The 16,447-nt window shown below is 46.4% G+C and overlaps 2 protein-coding genes across 5 annotated transcripts in view; both read right to left on the reverse strand.

Moving 5' to 3' along the window:
* Nucleotides 1-16,447, reverse strand: part of LOC141201484 (gastrula zinc finger protein XlCGF66.1-like) — a 306,294-nt gene that overhangs the window by 63,229 nt on the left and 226,618 nt on the right. The gene's annotated exons all lie outside the window — the stretch shown is intronic.
* Nucleotides 1-16,447, reverse strand: part of LOC141201476 (uncharacterized) — a 33,659-nt gene that overhangs the window by 11,559 nt on the left and 5,653 nt on the right. For 2 of the 4 annotated variants that reach the window (XM_073663481.1, XM_073663478.1), the window contains exons 1-6: nt 2,713-3,434; nt 1,132-1,277; nt 823-1,002; nt 616-739; nt 434-531; nt 145-235 (exon numbers count right to left, since the gene is read on the reverse strand). In XM_073663481.1, coding sequence (XP_073519582.1) covers nt 145-235; nt 434-531; nt 616-739; nt 823-1,002; nt 1,132-1,209 — 571 coding nt within the window. In that variant the 5' untranslated portion in view covers nt 1,210-1,277; nt 2,713-3,434. Of the gene's footprint in view, nt 1-144; nt 236-433; nt 532-615; nt 740-822; nt 1,003-1,131; nt 1,278-1,394; nt 3,436-16,447 lie in introns of those variants that run through there. The other 2 variants (XM_073663479.1, XM_073663480.1) reach the window with 2 other exon arrangements.

Below are 16,447 nucleotides of genomic sequence, written 5' to 3' on the forward strand. Positions count from 1 at the left end.
TGAGTGGAGGAGAATGTTGTGATCTAGAGGCAAAATGGAGATCACACGATTGTGATAAGGTCGGACTACACTACTGATAAAGCAACCACAGCCGGTGACTGAGAAGAATCAATGACTTCTCTGTATTTAGTGGTCACTACTCACCTGGCCAGCCATATGTAGGAATCTCCTCTTTACACCACTCAACACCCCTCACATATGTCTCTGTAGTATTAATATGGGTCAGATCTTCACCCTGAAACAAATATCGTAAAAGTCACAGACAGATGGAGAAGTCCCATCTATGATCAGCTCTAATCCTGCCATCTTCACCGTTCTCATTACACAAGTATAAAACATATAATACTGGTGGATAAAACAAGACTGAGCACAAGACCTTCACAGCCGTCTACACATCATAGGGGAAATCTCATGACACCTTCTCTCCATCTACCTGATGATCCTGAGGAACATTGGGATCTTCTTGTTTACAGTCCTGTCGAAGAAGAGGACGGGGACATCTCTCTGGTGTTGTCCTCTTACTGGATAGAACTGGAGGAAAGAAAATTCATGGACTGAATTCGTTCTTTACATACAGATAATTATGGGCCGTGTGTATTTAGTCCTGTCTATTACCTGGTGATGTGAGGGGCTGGGGAACCTCCATCATGACGTCCTTGTACAGATCTTTGTGTCCTTCTAAATACTCCCACTCCTCCATGGAGAAATAGACAGCGACATCCTGACACCTTATAAGAACCTGACACATACAATGATACCATCATCCCCCCGATCCCTTCATAGCGTTACTGTATAATGTCCCAGCATTCCCAGCAGTGTCACCTCTCCAGTCAGCAGCTCAATCATCTTGTAGGCGAGTTCTAGGATCTTCTGGTCACTGATGTTCTCATGTATCAGGGGGTGAGGTGGAGGCCCTGTGATTGGGCTCAGGGGTCTTCCCCATCCCTCAGACACAGGGGCCTGACAGCGCTCACTAGAGGTCTTCTTCACTACTGTGTAATCCTGGTTATGGAGAGACACATTAATACATCTCACTCTAGACATTTCCAGAGTCCTCACCTCTCCAGTTCTGTCCATCTGTTATTCCCATAGATAAGAATGATGTAATGTAACGTCATCAGAATCTCTCACCTCTCCAGTAAGCCGGAAGAGGATCTCTAGGGTGAGGTGTAACATCCTCTCCACCATCTTGTCTCTGTCCATATCCATCCTTGATGGATAAAATCAGGAAAATTCTCTTATATAGAAGATCTTCACTGATCTGATATTGTAGAGACCTGAATGAGAAGAAGATGAGCCGATGTAACATCATAAAAATCCTGTGTAATTGTAACATCCCTGGTGGTGTGCTTGCATAGTGCACCACCTCCCACTATGCAAGACCGCAATCTTACCCATCAGTCCAGCCTGCAAACCTTGCTCCAGTTCATGCTGTGTGCTTGTCCCTTGTCTGACTGCTTAGGGCGGCGGCCCGGTTGCTTCCTGATTCTTATAGCTGCTGTGGGCGCGCTCCTAATGCATCCCCAGCCTATTGCTGTGAGTCACTGGATATTTAAACCCCCTCCACCCTGAAGGTGGTGCCTGAGCAACACTAACAATCAGTGTGCTCCTTCGCCTCTGAGTTGCCAGGTCCTGTTCTCATCTTGTCTGTTTCCGCCATCCTGGGGGCTGTATTCCCAGGCCTGTTACCTGTGACTTCGTTCCAGTGTCAGTTCCTGTCTGAACTATCTCCTAGCCTGTTGTCTGTTTATTTCTATATCCGTACCTTCCCTTTTTCTGCAGTGTCTGAACCTGCACCTAGCTCCAACTCGTTGTCTCTCTACTTCTGTTTGTGACTTTAGAGTCCACTCGCTACTTCGTTGTAAGTACCTTGTGTGTATCTGGTTCTGCTTGTCCCTTTTCCCTTCCTCCATATCTACCTCCTGTGTTCTAACCGTCTTCCTGTATTTTCCTGTCTGTTACATGTGAACAGAGCCCAGTCCTCTCTGCCTGCACCTTCAGCCCTGTCCTGCTCTGCTTGTCCACCGCTCCTGCGGTTTCGCTCTGCTCCCCCTTGTCCACCGCTCCGGTGGTTCTTCTCTGCTCTGCTTGTCCACCGCTCCGGCGGTTTCGCTCTGCTCTACCTTGTCCAGCGCACCTGCGGTTTCGCTCTGTCTGCTTGCTCACCGCACCAGCGGTTTCTCTCTGCTCTGCCTTGTCCACCGCTCCGGCGGTTTTGCTCTGCTCTACCTTGTCCACCGCACCTGCGGTTTCGCTCTGTCTGCTTGCTCACCGCACTAGTGGTTTCTTTCAGCTCTGCCTGGTCCACCACTCCAGCGGTTTCGCTCTGCTCTGCTTGCTCACCGAACCAGCGGTTCCTCTCTGCTCTGCTTTGTCCACCGCTCCGGCGGTTTCGCTCTGCTCTGCCTTGTCCTCCGCTCCGGCGGTTTCGCTTTACTCTGCTTGTCTACCGCATCTGCGGCTCTGTTCCTGTATCCCAGTCTGTACTGAACCCTATCCAGCCTGCGCTCCAACCTGCTAGTGCCTCCCTATCTGCACGCCAGCCGTGCCTGCCAGTACCACCCTGTCGGCATACCAGCCGTGCTTACCAGTACCCACCTGTCTGCATACCAACTGTGCCTGCCAATACCCACCTGTCTGTATGCCAGCCTAACCTGCCTGTTCCTGCATTCCCCAGTTCCTGCATTCCAACAGCGATGTCCGGGGTCTGACCTGGAGTAGCACCTGGTCCTTCTGCTCGGTTCCTCCCTGGTGCACGGAGTCGACTGAGCTGCCATGCGACCTTGGTCGGATCGGGTTGATACTTAGTTACGCCCCTCCAGGCACTCCTCGGTTTATGGTACAGTGGGATCACTAATCAAGCACACCCCAGTCAGTCCGGGCGTGTGCATAACAGTAATAATACAATTACTGGAGATAATAAGGGGAAACATATGAGGAGATTTATTATTTTACAGTCTTTAGTTTTCTTCTTTACATCTAGTAATAAAACCTATATACACTGCTCAAAAAAATAAAGGGAACACTCAAATAACACATCCTAGATCTGAATGAATGAAATATTCTCATTGAATACTTTGTTCTGTACAAAGTTGAATGTGCTGACAACAAAATCACACATAAATCATTAATGGAAATCAAATGTATTAACCAATGGAGGCCTGGATTTGGAGTCACCCCCAAAATTAAAGTGGAAAAACACACTACAGGCTGATCCAAGGTTGATGTAATGTCCTTAAAACAAGTCAAAATGAGGCTCAGTATTGTGTGTGGCCTCCACGTGCCTGTATGACCTCCCTACAATGCCTGGGCATGCTCCTGATGAGGTTGCGGATGGTCTCCTGTGGGATCTCCTCCCAGACCTGGACTAAAGCATCCGCCAACTCCTGGACAGTCTGTGCTGCAACGTGACGTTGGTGGATGGAGCGAGACATGATGTCCCAGATGTGCTCAATCGGATTCAGGTCTAGGGAAAGGGCGGGCCAGTCCATAGCTTCAATGCCTTCATCTTGCAGGAACTGCTGACACACTCCAGCCACATGAGATCTGCCATTGTCCTGCATTAGGAGGAACCCAGGGCCAAGCGCACCAGCATATGGTCTCACAAGGGGTGTGAGGATCTCATCTCTGTACCTAATGGCAGTCAGGCTACCTCTGGCGAGCACATGGAGGGCTGTGCGGCCCTCCAAAGAAATGCCACCCCACACCATTACTGACCCACTGCCAAACCGTTCATGCTGAAGGATGTTGCAGGCTGCAGATCGCTCTCCACGGCGTCTCCAGACTCTGTCACATGTGCTCAGTGTGAACCTGCTTTCATGTGTGAAAAGCACAGGGCGCCAGTGGCGACTTTGCCAATCCTGGTGATCTGTGGCAAATGCCAAGCGTCCTGCATTGTGTTGGGCTGTGAGCACAACCCCCATATATGGACGACGGGCCCTCATACCACCCTCATGGAGTTGGTTTCTAACCGTTTGTGCAGACACATGCACATTTGTGGCCTGCTGGAGGTCATTTTGCAGGGCTCTGGCAGTGCTCCTCCTGTTCCTCCTTGCACAAAGGAGGAGGTAACAGTTCTGCTGCTGGGTTGTTGCCATCCTATGGCTCCCTCCACGTCTCCTGGTGTACTGGCCTGTTTCCTGGTAGCGCCTCCAGCCTCTGGACACTACGTTAACAGACACAGCAAACCTTCTATATAATTCTATGTAAATATATATTTATTTTTTATTTTAAATTCTTTTTTTTACAGGTACCATGGTACCTGGGTCTGGAGGTGAGAGTCTCCTCTTCTCCAGCCCCGGGTACCATCCACACATTGAACCGCATTAACATCCGCATGTATACATACGGATGTTAAGCATTTCAATGCAAGTCAATGGCGGCAATTACGCTGCGTGTCCGCAAAATTAATGGACATGCTGCGTATTTTTCCGCAATGATACCCGCATCGGAAATTTCCGCAGCATGTGCACAGCACATGCGGATTCTCATTGGGGACCATGGGGCATGTATTATCAAGCGTTTTCGCTGCGGAAATTCCGCGGCAAAAACGCTTGAAAAACGCATAGTGGGCACGCAGCCTTACAGCTGCTGGCAATGATTGAAGGAGGTCCCCCCTGCCAGCCTAACAGTGAGTAAATACAAATGGGGGGGCCTTTAGTCAGGGATGATAGAGGGGAAGGGGTTAAGTTACTTAAGGATGAATGGGGGCCATATTCCCTCATCGCCCCTTTCACAACTGACTGACTGCACGGTGCACCCCATTCCCTTATCCCCTCTGACTGAGGCTTTTCCCTCCATATCACCCCTGGCTGCACCCCCTCCCTGTATCACACCTGACTGCACCCCCTAACTGATCCTCATCCCCCGTATTACCCCTGACCTGAGCCCCCTCTCCTTGTATCACCCTGACTGCACCTTCTCTCCCTGTATCACCCCTGACCTGAGCCCCCTCTCCCTGTATCACCCCTGACTGCACCTCCTCTCCCTGTATCATCCCTGAGCTGAGCCCCCTCTCCCTGTATCACCTCTGACTGCGACCCCTTTCCTGTATCAACCCATGTGACCTCTCTCCCTTTATCACCTCAGACAGACTTAGCCCCCTCTCCCTGTATCACCCCTGACTGACTTAGCCCCTTCTCCCTGTATCACCCATGACTGACTTAGTCCCCTCTCCCTGTATCACCCCTGACTTACTAAAAGTCTTACTAAAAGTTACTAGCAAAGTGAGGCCCTTGATAAGAAGTTATGGCCTTAAATGTGGCAGAGAGATTTAAGTAAGGGAAAGCTCTTTTTTTATATCACTAATAACGCCATACATAAGTGATTTAGGGCCCCCACCACTATTAGTGGATACATTCACATTATGCATTTGCTGCAGAATTTCTACAATGGAAAACCCATAGCAAATTAACAGCGGTAATATCCACACAGATATAGTGCAGATATTGTTGTCTTTACTGCTGGTTCACCTTTACCACTGAGGCTATGTTCCCACGTTCAGGATTCTCTGCGGTTTTGAAACTGTGTGTTTATGCAGTGTCAAAACTGCAGTGGCCAGATGTTAAAGCATAGTGGATGGGATTTCTAGAAATCCCATGTCCACTATGTGTGCATCTCAGGCTGCGGATCACCCGCGGATTCTGACAAGTGGCACGTCTTTCAGATCCGCAGCATGTCAATTTCTCTTGCGGGTCCACATGTGGACTTTCCCAATAGACTAACATCTATTAGGAAAGTCCGCAGGAGAAAAAAAAATGGCGCTGCTCATTAGCATAATGAGGGCGGAAGTGCTGCGACTCTACTGCAGTGTAGGGGCCGCAGCGGCTTTACTCTGTGGGAACGTAGCCTGACTTGATCCTTTTGTATTGCAAAGGATGAAGTCGGTGGTGAATATCCGCAGCGTATATTGACACATTGTTCATGTGAAATTCGCAGCATCGGTTAATTCACGCTCTGGATTTTCTCAGCGTATGGATGAGATGTCATAAAATCCCATCCACTACGCTGGTGCTATAAAACATTGGTTTAGCTGTTACTACACATCAGGGGACATTTATCATTGAGTTTGCACCAAAATGTGGGCGCCATCTCTTTCTATAACAATAAGAAGTGTACTATCTTATATTATACCCTGATATTAGCGTGTTACCACACAATTGGTGGTCTTATATTTATTTCTATGTAGCTACGTAATGGGCCCCAAGAATGATTTTCTCTGATGGGCCCAATGTACTCCAGTCCGACGCTGTGTGAGCCTATAGTAACTCCACTAATATCTGGAATTTTATGTAATTCTACAGCTAAATGTTCCATCACCAATGTGTATAGCAGAGGTGATAAGGGACACCCTTGTCTCGTCCCCTTTTTAATAGAAAATGTGTCAGATAGAAGGCCGGTTACCCTATCACTTTAGGGTCAGTGAAGGATAGAATTTTAGATAACAAGAAAGAGCTCAACTCAATCTGTGGCAATGTGCTCTTCAAGAAAGTCCAGTGCATTCTGTTGAACGCCTTTTCAGTGTTGACAAAAACAAGGCACATTGGGATCCCCTGGTTTTTTTTTGTATGTGAAATTAACAATGTTTTATCCGTATTATCACGAGCCTCTCTACCTTTAATGCAGCCAACCTGATCGCTGCTAACAATTGAGGGTAGGTAGTGGGAGAGCCATGGTGCAATTATTTTAGAGAATATTTTGACATCTACATTAATGAATGATATTGGATGAATATTAGGGCAGGCATTTGGTTCTTTTCCAGGCTTTGAGAAAAACCATTATATGACTCTTAACTGATTGGGGGCAAAGGAGGGGAGTCTTCTGAGATATTATTGAGCTCTTCGGCTAAAATGGTAATAACATGGGTACAAATATCTTATAAAATCTATTATTGAATCCATCTGGCCCAGGGCTCTTCCCGATAGGGAATGATTTATTGGCCTCTCCTATCTCTTGTTCAGTGAAAGCTTTGTCTAGTAAATCCTGCTCAGGGGTCTGTCTGGAAGGAAAAGCAGTGTCCATATTTTGTTTCAAGAATATTAGGTGGCATGTCGTGGTATTGTCCATGAATATTATACAGCGAGCTATAACAGCAACAAAATGCTTCAGCTATGTCAATGGGGTTATGAATTTCTGGCACAGGTGTCCTTTTATTTTGTATACATATGTCTTTACATGCATGGATGTAACCTCCTTCCCAGTCGGAGACCACATTTATTTGTGAATTTGCTTGTGCTCTGAGAGCAGACAAGAATTATACACTCAGACACTGGCTGTGTGTTATTTCTCCAATGCATCGTATTTATTTCATTTGAACAAAAATGGCAGATTTAGAGATAATATATCTTAATCCAAATTAGCTCTTCTTGAAAGGGCTACCACGGCAACACACACACCAACATACATACAGAGTGGAAATTAAGTATTTGATACTCTGCGGATTTTGCAAGCTTTCCCACCTACAAAGAATGGAGAGGTCTGTAATTTTTATCGCAGGTAGACTTCAACTGTGAGAGGCAGAATCTTGAAAAAAAATCCAGAAAATCACATTGTATGGTTATTGTATGGTTATTACATAATTAATTTGCATTTTATTGCATGAAATAAGAATTTGATAGAAAAGAAAAACCGAAATTAATATTTGGTACAAAAACCTTTGTTGGCAATTAGAGTGGTTAGACGTTTCCTGTAGTTCTTGGCCAGCTTTGCACACACTGCAGCAGGGATTTTGGCCCACTCCTCCATACAGATCTGCTCCAGATCTTTCTGGTTTCGGGGCTGTCGATGCACAACATTTTCAGTTGCCTCCAAAGATTTTCTATTGGGTTCAGGTCTCGAGACTGGCTAGGCCAGTCCAGGACTTTGAAATGCTTCTTACGGAGCCACTCCTTAGTTGCCCTGTCTGTGTGTTTAAGGTCATTGTCATGCTGGAAGACCCAGCTACGACCCATCTTCAATACTCTTACTGAGGGAATTAGGTTGTTGGGCAAAATCTCGAGATACATGACCCCATCCTCCCTTTAATAAGGTGCAGTCTTCCTATCCTCTTTGCAGAAAAGCACCCGCAAAGTATGATGTTTCCCCTCACCATGCTTCACAGTTGCGACGGTATTCTTGGGGTTGTACTCATCCTTCTTCTTCCAAACACGGCGAGGGGAGTTGATTCCAAAAAGTTCTATTTTGGTCTCATCTGATACACATGACCTTCTCCCATGCCTCCTCTGGATCATCCAGATGGTCACTGCCGAACTTCAAACAGGCCTGGACATGTGCTGGTGTGAGCAGGGGAACCTTGGGTGCCCTGCAGGATTTTAATCCATGACATCATGGTGTGTTACTAACGGTAATGTTTGTTACTGTGTTCCCAGCTCTCTTCAGATGATTGACCAGGTCCTACCATGTAGTTCTGGACGAATTCCAGACCTTTCTCAGAATCATCCTTACCGCACGAGGCGAAATGTAGCATGGAGCCTCAGGCTGAGGAAGATTGACAGTCATCTTGTATTTGTTCCATTTTCTGATAATAAATAATCTACATGCTAAAAATATATATGTTTGTTTCGCCGTGGCTGCATGTCTCATGGCTGTTAGACACCTACAACACATACAGGGATTGCCTAACAAACAGGCAATCCCTGCATATGTTTTGGATGTCTAACAGCCACGAGACATGAAGTCATGGTAATGCGAACATGTTTTTAGAGTACGCCAAAGATACTCAGTTAGCACCAAAGCATGCTTGGATAACCCCTTATCCGAGCACGTTCGCGCATCACTAATAATTGTGCCAACAATTGTTGCCCTCTCACCAAGCTGCTCGCAAATTGTCCTGTAGCCCATCTCAGACTTGTGTAGGTCTACAATTTTGTCCCTGGTGTCCTTACACAGCTCTTTGGTCTTGGCCATGGGGGAGAGGTTGGAGTCTGATTGATTGAGTGTGTGGACAGGTGTCTTTTATACATGTAACAAAGGAGCAATTAATATAGGTAAGAAGAGAAGAGTAAGAGGGCTTCTTAAGGAAAAATTAACAGGTCTGTGAGAGCCAGAATTCTTGCAGGTTGGTAGATGATCAATTACTTATTTCATGCAATAAAATGTAATTTAATTATTTAAAAATCATACAATGTGAGATTCTGTTTTTTATTTTTAGATTCTTCCACAGTTGATGTGTACCTACAATAAATATTAGAGACCTCTCCATTCTTTGTAGGTGGGAAAACTGGCAAAATAGTCAGTATGTCAAATACTTATTTTCCACACTGTATATACAGTATATGTACACTTTGGGTCACTTCCATCTACAATAGCCCATAGTATATTCCTAAATGGTCAAATTTGACCACTAATACATAATTAGAGACACAAAAGGATCACCACACTTGTTAATTACTAAATAGTATATGTGGGAAATAACTGATAACACAATTCTGATATAAAAGTTCAGATTAGTGATGAGCGAGCATACTCGCAAGTACTCGGTACTCGCCCGAGCATCTCAGTACTCGAGATGCTTGGAGCTCGCTGAGTACTTGCGAGATGCTCGGGCGGATGCTCGGGTCCCCTCCCTGCATGTTTGGCTCTCTTTACAGAGCCAATGAACATGCAGGGATAGCTTATCACTCACTGTAATGCCGCAGCCATGTTGGTTGTGGCATTACAGTGATTGGCTGGCCGCACAGCGTCATCAGGTCTATATCAGACCTGGCGCCGCTGTACTCGTCAGTCTACTCCGCAATCAGGCAGAGTAGGGAGAGGTACTGCTGAGCTAGGGAGAGATTCGCTTGTTTATTAGGTAGTGTAGGTAGAACAGATCCAAACATATGCATCTCAACAAACAGTCGTGAGGACTAATCCAACTTCAGAGATATCAGGCAGGCAGTGTACATAGGCAGGCAGGCAGTGTATATAGCAGACTGCAGTGCATATAGCACAAGAGGCTCCATTCCAATTCTGCCTTCTGCTGCTGTTAGATATTTCTATACAAAGGCCCAGGTCTCAGGGGCCAGGAATAATTTTTTTTTGGATCTTAATCCTCATTATTTGCTTAAAAAGCAATCCAGAGAACACAGTTTTCTGCGACATTTGCTTGTTGGCACTGCAGAATACAGCCAGGTCCTTTCAATAATACAGTGCTAAAAATCCAGCTATTTAAAACTGTATTTTCTCCGTCACATGGATCATATATACGTTTTCAGAAAATACTACCATTTCTGGCCTCCATTAAAAATTTGTTTCAGTGTGTCAGCGAAGTGTTTGACACCGGTTTGCTGTTTAAAATAGTTACCTACAGGCCAGGTATTTAAAACTGTGGTTTCTCCGTCACATAGATCACATATAACTTCGCTCCAAATTCAGCCATTTGTAGTGAGTGTGGAAGATATTGGCCTCCATTTAAAATGGGCAAGGCGCGTGGCAAGGGACGGGGAACTGGGCGTAATGGTGATGGTGCATGCAGAGGCCGAGGCCGTGGGCAAGCTGAAATTGTGCCACAACAAACACCCATATCTTCTCGCCTGACCTTCCTGTACCAATGCCTAGGGGACCGCAGCACACCACTATTGAACCCAGAGCAGTGTCAAAAGGTTGTTGGTTGAATAGCAGATAATGCCGAGTGCCTGGAGACAACAGATCCCACACTTGGACACTCCGAAGAGCTGTTCACTTTTCCATTTATAGATTCGGGTCTCTTGCCCAGTCCACTTGAGAGGGGCAAGAGGAGATCACATGTAGCGATGCCCAAATATTTGAGCAGCCACGGTCACACGAAGGCGACAAGTGTCACAAGAGGTGGACGATGAGGAGACACAATTGCCAGAAATTCAAAAGGAGGACCAGGGTGCGGAAGTGGAAGAGCGAGGACAGCAGGACACAGGGGGAGGGAGGCAGAGCATGCCAACAGGCAGGAAGAAGTAGTGTGGTGGCCGCAGACAGAAGGCAGGCAAACGTTCACCGTAACACCAACACGAAGGAAGTTGCCAGTACAACTGTTAGGTCTTCCCGAGTCTGGTTGTTTTTTAAAGACTCTGCCGATAACCACACAAAGGCCATTTGCACCACCTACCAGGCCAGCATCAGCATCAGGGATGGCAAAACTACCAGCCTGACCACCACCACCATGATCAGGCACATGGCAGCAAAGCACCCGACTTTGTGGGCCGAACTCCAGGGTCCAGGAAGAGTGTCTGCGGGTGGCACCACCGCTTCTTCCACTGTTGTGCATGCAAGCCAATCACCTGTCCATGGTGCATGCGAAGATGCCTCCTGCCCTGCACCTGTAATTGCACACTCTCAAGTAGCAGGGTCAGGAAGCATGTCCACATCCTTGTACCAGCGCAGCGTTCAGTTGTGCATACCCCAGTCCTTAAAACGCAAGAGCAAATACGCAGCCAACGCCCCACAGGCCACTCTACTAAATTCCCACATTTCATGACTGTTTACGTTCGAAATGTTGCCTTTTAGGCTCATGGAGACAGAAGCATTCAGCAATCTGATGGCGGTGGCCGTCCCTAGGTCCCCAGCCGCCACTATTTCTCCCGGCGTGCTGTCCCCGCATTACACAAGCACGTGTCCCAAAACATTAGCCGTGCCCTCAATAATGCAGTTACCGTGAAAGTCCTCCTAACCAGGGACACATGGACAAGTGCTCGTGGGCAGGGAACGGTACATCTTGCTGACGGCACACTGGGTTAACATAGTGGAAGCCGGGACCCAGTCGGACCTTGGGATGGAACACGTCCTCCCGACGCCTAAGATTGCGGGCTTTAGGTCAATCAGGGTTTTCCCCACAGTCTACAGCTCCTGCATCTCAGCCTCCATTTCCGAAATGACCACATCAGTCACAAGCTGGAAGCACTGCCTCGGCCAAGCGGCAACAGGCTGTGCTGAAGCTAATATGCTTAAGTGACAAACAATGCCGAGTTGTGGACCGCTCTGAAAGAGCAGGCAGATCTTTGGCTCACACCGCTGAACCTACAGCCAGGCATAGTCGTGTGTGACAATGGCCGGAACCTAGTGGCGGCTCTGAGGCAAGGCAAACTCACACACGTACCATGCCTGGCCCATGTGCTTAACCTCGTGGTTCAGCGGTTTCTCAAATCCTACCCGGAGCTTCCGGATCAGCTTTTTAAAATACGCCGCCGGTGTGCCCATTTTAGAAAGTCACCTACAGCTTCCGCAGCCCTTGCCGTGTTTCAGCAGCGTTTGCAGCTTCCGGCTCACAGACTGGTGTGTGATGTCCCCACAGTGCAGATGCTGGGAAGGATTTGTGAGCAGAAGAGGGCAGTTGTTGAGAACCAGCATCAACAAGGCCGTCTATATTTAGTTCAGACTCCACACATAAGACCTCAGGAGTGGACATGGATGTCAGACATATGTACCATCCTCCAAAACTTTGATGACTCCAACAAGATGGTGAGCGGTGATGAAGCCATAATTAGCATCACCATCCTGCTTCTCTGTCTTCTGAAACGCTCTCTGCTCACAATCAAAGAGGATGCATTGCAAGTGGAGAACAATGAGATGGAGCAAGGAACCATACATGGTGATTACACACAGCCCAGCCTCATCTCATCCCAACGTGGATTGGGTGACAATGAGGAAGAGGAGTAGGAGGAGGAAGAACAGGCGCTAGTTTCCTGCGCTATAGACGGTACTACCTGCACAACTGTAATACCATCTGTTCAGCGTGGATGGCCTGAGGACAGAGAGGAGGAGGAGGTGGAGAGCATGGTCAGTCGTCCTCTTGGTGAGGACACGGAAGTCTTGCCTGTTAGCAGTCTGGCACGCATGGCTGAGTTTATGTTACATTGCCTTTACCATGACCCTCGTGTTCTCAAAATTTTGTGTGACAGTCATTACTGGTTGGTGACACTTCCAGACCCACGCTACAAGGAGAACTTTATATCTCTTATTCCTGAGGCGGACAGGTCTACAAAAATGTGGCAGTACCAGAAGGCCCTTGTTGCGGAACTATTAAAAAAATTCCCATCTGAAAACGATGACGGCAGCGGTCACAGTTCGTTGGACAACCAAGGACTACAGGTGAGAGAGACACAACTCCAATCCAGCAGAGGCAGGGGAACACTGTAAAAGTTCTGGGAAAATTTTCTCAGCCCATCCCATCGCACAGGCCCTGAGGCGCGGGGTACTTTCACAAGGGGTGCAAAGTTTGGGAAGATGCTGAGGGAGTACCTTGCCGACCGTACCAACGTCCTCTGTGATTCCTCTGTGCCTTATTATTATTGGGCATCCAAGCTGCATATGTGAAATGAAATGGCTCTCTTCGTCTTGGAGCTACAGTGGTGGCCAAAAGTATTGGCACCCCTTCAATTCTGTCAGATAATACTCAGTTTCTTCCTGAAAATGATTGCAATCACAAATTCTTTGGTCTTATTATCTTCATTTAATTTGCTTGCAAGGAAAAAACATAAAAGAGAATGAAGCAAAAATCAAATCATTGATCATTTCACACAAAACTCCAAAAATGGGCCAGACAAAAGTATTGGCACCCTCAGCCTAATACTTGGTTGCACAACCTTTAGCCAAAATAACTGCGAACAACCGCTTCCGGTAACCATCAATGAGTTTCTTACAATGCTCTGCTGGAATTGTAGACCATTCTTCTTTGGCAAACTGCTCCAGGTCCCTGATATTTGAAGGGTGCCTTCTCCAAACTGCCATTTTGAGATCTCTCCACAGGTGTTCTATGGGATTCAGGTCTGGACTCATTGCTGGCCACCTTAGAAGTCTCCAGTGCTTTCTCTCAAACCATTTTATAGTGCTTTTGGAAGTGTGTTTTGGGTCATTGTCCTGCTGGAAGACCCATGACCTCTGAGGGAGACCCAGCTTTCTCACACTGGGCCCTACATGCTGCAAAATATGTTGGTAGTCTTCAGAATTCATAATGCCATGCACACGATCAAGCAGTCCAGTGCCAGAGGCAGCTAAGCAACCACAAAACATCAGGGAACCTCCGCCATTTTTGACTGTTAGGGACCGTGTTCTTTTCTTTGAATGCCTCTTATTTTTTCCTGTACACTCTATGTTGATTCTTTTTGCCAAAAAGCTCTACTTTTGTCTCATCTGACCAGAGAAAATTCTTCCAAAACATTTTAGGCTTTCTCAGGTAAGTTTTGGCAAACTCCAGCCTGGCTTTTTTTATGTCTCGGGGTAAGAAGTGGGGTCTTCCTGGGTATCCTGCCATACAGTCCCTTTTCATTCAGATGCCGACGGATAGTACGGGTTGACACTGTTGTACCCTCGGACTGCAGGGCAGCTTGAACTTGTTTGGATGTTAGTCGAGGTTCTTTATCCACCATCCGCACAATCTTGCGTTGAAATTTCTCGTCAATTTTTCTTTTCCGTCCACATCTAGGGAGGTTAGCCACAGTGCCATGGGCTTTAAACTTCTTGATGACACTGCGCACGGAAGACACAGGAACATTCAGGTCTTTGGAGATGGACTTGTAGACTTGAGATTGCTCATGCTTCCTCACAATTTGGTTTCTCAAGTCCTCAGACAGTTCTTTGGTCTTCTTTCTTTTCTCCATGCTCAATGTGGTACACACAAGGACACAGGTCAGAGGTTGAGTCAACTTTAATCCATGTTAACTGGCTGCAAGTGTGATTTAGTTATTGCCAACACCTGTTAGATGCCACAGGTAAGTTACAGGTGCTGTTAATTACATGAATTAGAGAAGCATCACATGATTTTTCAAACAGTGCCAATACTTTTGTCCACCCCTTTTATAGGTTTGGTGTGGAATTGTATCCAATTTGGCTTTAGGACAATTCTTTTTGTGTTTTTTCATTGAAGACAAATTAAATGAAGATAATAATACCAAAGAATGTGATTGCAATCATTTTCAGGAAGAAGCTGAGTATTATCTGACAGAATTGCAGGGGTGCCAATACTTTTGGCCACCACTGTAGCATTTTATCTGAGAGGGTTTTTAGTGCCTCTGGTGGAATTATAACTGATAAGCGCATCCGCCTGACAACTGAAAATGCTGACAGGCTGACTCTTATAAAAATGAACAAGGGCTGGATTGGCCCAGACTTCTCAACACCACCGAATGATAGCAGCGTAACATAAACTCAAATCCAGTGTCTTTTTTGGGAGATGCATTCCTATGCACCTCTTCACACCCACACATGGGTATACGCTTCCTGATTTGGGCTATTTGCTCTTGTCCTCCTCCTTATCCTCATCCTCCACCAACATATTACCAGGGTGAGCGTGGTCCGTGATGCAACACCCACATAATTTTTTTTGAAGGGTGTTTATGATGCCCGTAAAAAATTTTTTTTTATACAGTATGTTCATGTAAACCCCCCAGGGATAAATGTTTGTCAGCCCATACACTTAGTACATGGGCATTACAAGTATAGGAGACCTGCTCCTTTCTAATGGGAACATTTTTTTATGAGGCCCTCCTCCACATCTCTTCCAAAGGGCATTGGAGTGCCTCCAAATTTTTGGCAACCCTTGCATTCACTGCATAGGCAAACGCAATGGAAGACCCACTTCCTAATAATGGGAGCATTGTTTTCAGGAGGTCCTCTGACCTCCATGTCTCTTCCAAGGGGCATTGAAGTGCCTCCAAATTTTTGTCAACCCTTGCATTCACTGCATAGGCAAACACAATGGAAGACCCACTTCCTAATAATGGGAACATTGTTTTCAGGAGGCCCTCTGACCTCCACGTTTCTTCCAAGGGGCATTGGAGTGCCTCCAAATTTTTGGAAACCCTTGCATTCACTGCACAGGCAAACACAATGGGAGACCAACTTTCTAATAATGGGAGCATTGTTTTCAGGAGGCCCTCCTCTAAGTCTCTTCAAAGGGGTATTGGGGTGCGTCCAAATTTTCAAAGGGATATTGGGGTGCGTCCAAATTTTGGGCAGCCCTGCCACTCACTGCATATGCAATAACAGTATAGGAGACCCACTCTTTAGTAATGGGAACAACAAAGCATAGCCGGCTAATGGTTCTCTAAGAATAGTGAGGGCCGATTGCTGGCCCTTTAAGAATAGTAAAGGTCGCCTGATGGCCCTATAAAAATAGGCTTTGTGACTTTCAGAGTCCCTCCTTCATAAATGAAACAGGATGTGTCTGATCATGTCTCACACACCACATGGCCAGATAAGGTTGTAAAATGTTAAAATGACATTTCCTGGTGAAAGCATTTGTCACGATTCAAAAGCACTACGTGTGAAGATCTCCACCTTATAGGCTGAGTATTTTTGTTTTTGGTTATTTATTTTGCCTTATATACAAGTCATTACCCTGGAAAGGATGTTCATTAACATAAATCCCAGGAAAATCCATTTTGTTTTTGTATGTTTTATTGTGAGTCCGTAAAAGTGGCGTAATAACTCTGACAACATTGTTGACAGCAGTGACCTGGGTGTCAGAAATGCTTCCAGGGGTCTACCCATGCCATTTGAG

Source organism: Phyllobates terribilis, unplaced genomic scaffold, assembly GCF_046119375.1.
Source record: "Phyllobates terribilis strain yellow unplaced genomic scaffold, ASM4611937v1 Scaffold_116__1_contigs__length_5312468, whole genome shotgun sequence".
Taxonomy (NCBI): Eukaryota; Metazoa; Chordata; class Amphibia; order Anura; family Dendrobatidae; genus Phyllobates; species Phyllobates terribilis.